Source organism: Corvus hawaiiensis, chromosome 1 (genome assembly GCF_020740725.1).
Source record: "Corvus hawaiiensis isolate bCorHaw1 chromosome 1, bCorHaw1.pri.cur, whole genome shotgun sequence".
Classification (NCBI taxonomy): domain Eukaryota; kingdom Metazoa; phylum Chordata; class Aves; order Passeriformes; family Corvidae; genus Corvus; species Corvus hawaiiensis.
In genome coordinates, this window is record NC_063213.1 from 94471662 (window position 1) to 94476010 (window position 4349).

The following is a 4349-nucleotide window of genomic DNA, read 5'->3' on the forward strand; positions in this document are numbered from 1 at the left end:
TCTCTCTGCACAAGATCTTCTCCCCCCTGCCTTCTCCCAGCAGAAGCAGCTGCCAGCCCTGGGCTCTGACAGCCTCGATCAGCTGAGACCTCCAGCCAGGAAAGAGCTGGTCTGGAAGCAGGAGGAGAGAAGGAGGAGAAGGACTGGAGGCTTCCCACTCACCTGATTCCTTAGGAGGAGGAGGAGGTGAGAGAAGTGGATGCGAGAGCAGAGACTTGGGCTGCCTTTTATAGCAGTCCTGCACTGCCTCAGGCCCAGTAGCACCTTGGTGGAAGTGATAATTTTGTGACAGCTCATGGCAAATGTGCCCCATCCCAGCTAATGGCAGGGGCTGTGTCCATATTTCCTGCACTCCCTCCTTTTCATTTCCTGCACATGTCACATGCTTTTCTACATGAATTCTTCTGTAAGTGCTGAGATAAGAGGCCGAAGAATTTCCGGGACATAAAAATATCAGCACAGACGGAATGCTTATATCATGGTCTAGTGGCATTCCATGCAGGCACATAATGTAAAGCTGTGTAATTTCTATGGGTTTGTTTATGGCAAAGCTCTAGTGGCAAAGTAGTTTTCACATCTTGGCATCCATGCCAACCTATAGGAAGGGCTCATCCTGGAACAGAGAAAAATGTGAGGAGGCAGAAATGTACAGTTGTGTACTGACCAAAACTCCCCCCATTCCACACCCTGCAGTGCAGTGTAGGGCTGAAGGAAATAGCAGATTCATGAATGAAGAAGAGAAGTGGAATTTTTAAGAGAGAGGTGTGTTTGAACTGAGTCATAGAACCAAAGAATCATAGAATTTTTAAGGGTGGGAAGGACCTTAAAGATCATCTAGTCCTAACCCCCCCTTGCCATGGGCAAGGACAATGAAGTTAATTTAAGGGTTGTTTTGGGGGAAAGAGGGTGGTGTTTTTTTTCTTTTTTGCTGTTTCTCAACATCCTGCTCAAGTTTTTCCTTGTCAGTATCTTAAAACAAATGTCCCCCACCTCAGCTCTTTTTTTCTTTTCCCAACCATCTATCCTTCACTGACCCTCTCTCATGGCTAATCCACTCTGTATGTTTCCCAGACAGGTCTTTCAGAAGATCTCAACTGTCTTTGTAGTCCCAAATTTCTGAGGTTCAAGCACTAAAGACTGTTCTCAATGAGCTCCAGGCTTCAGGAGAGGTGGGAGAGAGGGGTAGAAGCAAAGTACAGTTCTCCTGTGTTGTCATCCAGGCAGGAGACCCTTCGGTGCAAGGCTGAGCTCTGCAGGAAGGGCCTCAGTTCGCCCCGGCATCCCAATTTCCCTCATGCACCCAGAGATTGGAAAAAGATTCTCTTCCTGTGAGGGGCTGGGGTTATTGCCTCAGGGGAAAGGAAATGGTGGTGAGAGAGCTTCTGCCATGGAACTGTCCCAGGATGGGATTGCATTTGCAGTGACGTGCAAAGGGAGAACAAGGGCTGTTCTGACTGGTGCTCTCTCCTGTACCATGGCAGGAACTGGCAGTGGCTTGTCTGTGTCATCTTGCCGGCCCATGTGAATAACCTTTCCTCTCCCAGAGGTGCTCTGTGTGATGAGAGTTGGGAATGTGCCATCTGCAAGATGCCTCAGCACTGCAAATGTGTGCAATGAACATCTGGGGCTGCACTGAGCACTGCAAGGCTGTGATGGAAGAGCAGTGACTGTCTTCTCTGAGGGGAAGAGGTATTTCCCTCTCAGAAAAAAAGGAGAAAAAGTTGTGGGTTGAGGTAAAGGCAGAGGGATTATTTATCAATCACCAGCACAGAAAAAACAAGGCTTGACTTGGGGAACATTCATTTTGCACTTTACAAACAAAACAGAGCAAGATTGTGCAAAAAACCACTAAAATAACTTCATCTCCAACTCTTTTTCACAGATGCAACTGCTCTTCCTCATCTCTGGTTCTCTTCTATTTTCTCCATGTTTAAGCAGCACAGTGGGGTGTAGAATGAGAACCTGCAGTCCGTACAAAACAGTTATTTTTTTGGGCAAAGATCGAGTTTAACAGACCTGATCATAAAAAAGCATCAGGATCTTGGTAGTTTGCCTAAAAAATTACACCTTCCTATCTTTCCAGACACAGTTGTTAGGCATGCAGACTCAATTTTTTTGGGGGGTATGGAGGTCCTGGTGCTTGAACACAAAAGGACTTTAACTCAAAGATGTTTGACTTCCCCTGTACCACACAGAGAGTCTGTTCTACATCTCACAACAGAGCACAACCCAGGCCCCAGTCCCTTTGGTCCAACACCCATTTGCTGTGAGATGCAGCCACTTCCTCACTCAGCACCAGGCGGATGAGCTGTACAAGTGCATCTGGCATTGGTCTGCAGAGGAGGAATCTGTGTCCCATCCCAGTCACCAGCAACACTCCAGCAAAAGAGAATCAATTCAGGGACTTAAATTCAGTGGTCTGCCTGGAACCACTCTGAGAAAAATCTGTGCATTCACATAAGGACAGGAAAAATTCAGCAGCTGGGGCCTGTGCTGACACAGCATGTCCCCTCACATGGCAGTCCTTGGGCAAGAAGCACAAGAGTGGTGCCCATTTCCTGGCAACTTTGCCACAAAGAAGCCCACAGGAATGACAAAGGTTCACATCACGTGCCTGCATGGAATGCCACCAGCCCTTGATCTGAGCGTTCTGCCTGTGCTGATGTGTTTACATCCCGGAAATACTTGGGCTTGTCCTCCCGGTACTTACAAAAACCCTCAAGCAGGAAAGAATATGGCACGTGCCAGGAAATGAAAAGGCAGCAATGCAGGAAACAAGGACACAGTGCCTGCCATTAGCTGGGATGAGGCACACTTGCCATGAGCTGGTCACAAAATTATTACTTCCACCAAGGTGCTACTGGGCCTGAGGCAGTGCAGGACTGCTATAAAAGGCAGCCCAAGTCTCTGCTCTCACATCCACTTCTCTCACCTCCTCCTCCTCCTCAGGAATCAGGTGAGTGGGAAGCCTCCAATCCTTCTCCTCCTTCTCCTCCTGCTTCCAGACCAGCTCTTTCCTGGCTGGAGGTCTCAGCTGATCGAGGCTGTCAGAGCCCAGGGCTGGCAGCTGCTTCTGCTGGGAGAAGGCAGGGGGGAGAAGATCTTGTGCAGAGAGAGGCTGGGACTTGGCTGAGGTGGCTCCTGGGCTTTGAGGTGGGCACTGCAGTGTGGGCCAGGAGGTGCCTTGGCTGCAGGGTGCTTGGGGGCACTGCTGCTTCTCAAGCGTCCTTACATTCTGCTTCTCCCTGCCCTCTGTGCCAGGTGCACCTGTGACCCCGAGCCATGTCCTGCAACCCTTGCTGCCAGCCCTGCGGCCCCTGCCCGCTGGCCAACAGCTGCAATGAGTGCTGTGTCAGGCAGTGCCAGAGCTCCACCGTGGCCATCCAGCCCTCCGCAGTCGTGGTGACCCTGCCCGGGCCCATCCTCAGCTCCTTCCCACAGAACACCGTGGTGGGATCCTCCACCTCCGCTGCTGTTGGCAGCATCCTCAGCTGTGACGGAGTGCCCATCAACTCTGGCGGCTTTGACATCTCCTGCATCACCAACTGCTATGGTGGCAGCAGATGTCGTCCCTGCTAAATCTGCTGGCAACGTCCTTGGGCAAGAACCTCCATGATGTCTGAACCTGGTTCTGGGTAGAGATAGAGCTTTGGGACATTGTATTTAGAGCTGCAGGCTACTTTTTCCTTTTTTTACTCTCTTCCCTCTCTCTCTTTATTTGCTGTCTGTGCCTTCCCAGACCAGTCTAGTGGGGACATGTTGCCCTCCGTCCCTCTTTCAGGCAGGCAGGTGGACACTCTGCAGTAGCTCCATTGCATCTTAGTGGCTCCTCCACGTGCCCTCTGTGAGCCATCTCCTTTTCTTCTTTTGACTCAATAAAGTTATTTTGCATCCAAGCCTTGGCTTCCACGTCTTCCTTTTGGCATCTCTTCCAGTCTGCTCAGGGAAAAAGGTGGAGGGACAGAGCATGGGACTCCCTCTAGTGGATTTTACTTTGTGCCTTTTTCTTTGGAGCTGATGAAGAACATCCCTGGCTACTCCACAGCCACTGGCAAAGAGGAAAAGATGGCTCCAAAGAGTTGCAGGAATGAGAAAGGGAAACAGCAATGTCTGGGAACAGTCCACAGCCTCATCTCCTCCTTCTCCTCCCTTCACTACCCGGTCTAGTGTCCATGAGCAGCACATGTGGTCAAAGGCAGATGAGATAGGTAGCTCATAGAATCCTTCAGCACCTGGCAGGACTCAGCTGCTGTCCAGACATGCAGGGCTGAGGTGATGCAGAAGCTGGGATCAGCATCTGCCAGTCAAGTTGAGCAGACCATGGGGTCACACCGTTGAGGTGAAGGAAA

General features: G+C 50.4%; 1 protein-coding gene across 2 annotated transcripts; it reads left to right on the plus strand.

Moving 5' to 3' along the window:
• The first annotated feature begins 2917 nt into the window (after positions 1–2917).
• LOC125331149 (feather keratin Cos1-2-like) lies at positions 2918–3896 on the plus strand. Of its 2 annotated transcripts, none has more exons than XM_048315087.1 (2): positions 2918–2956; positions 3262–3896. In XM_048315087.1, the coding sequence occupies exon 2, from the start codon at positions 3283–3285 to the stop codon at positions 3577–3579; it is 297 nt and encodes a 98-aa protein (XP_048171044.1). In that variant the 5' UTR covers positions 2918–2956; positions 3262–3282; the 3' UTR covers positions 3580–3896. The 2 variants fall into 2 exon arrangements, with proteins under 2 accessions (XP_048171044.1, XP_048171053.1); XM_048315096.1 differs by lacking the exon at positions 2918–2956 and adding an exon at positions 3030–3153.
• Positions 3897–4349: the final 453 nt, after the last annotated feature.

Bases quoted from the DNA above. Each gene is read 5' to 3' on its own strand.
- LOC125331149 (XM_048315087.1), top strand. From the start codon at position 3,283: ATGTCCTGCAACCCTTGCTGCCAGCCCTGCGGCCCCTGCCCGCTGGCC.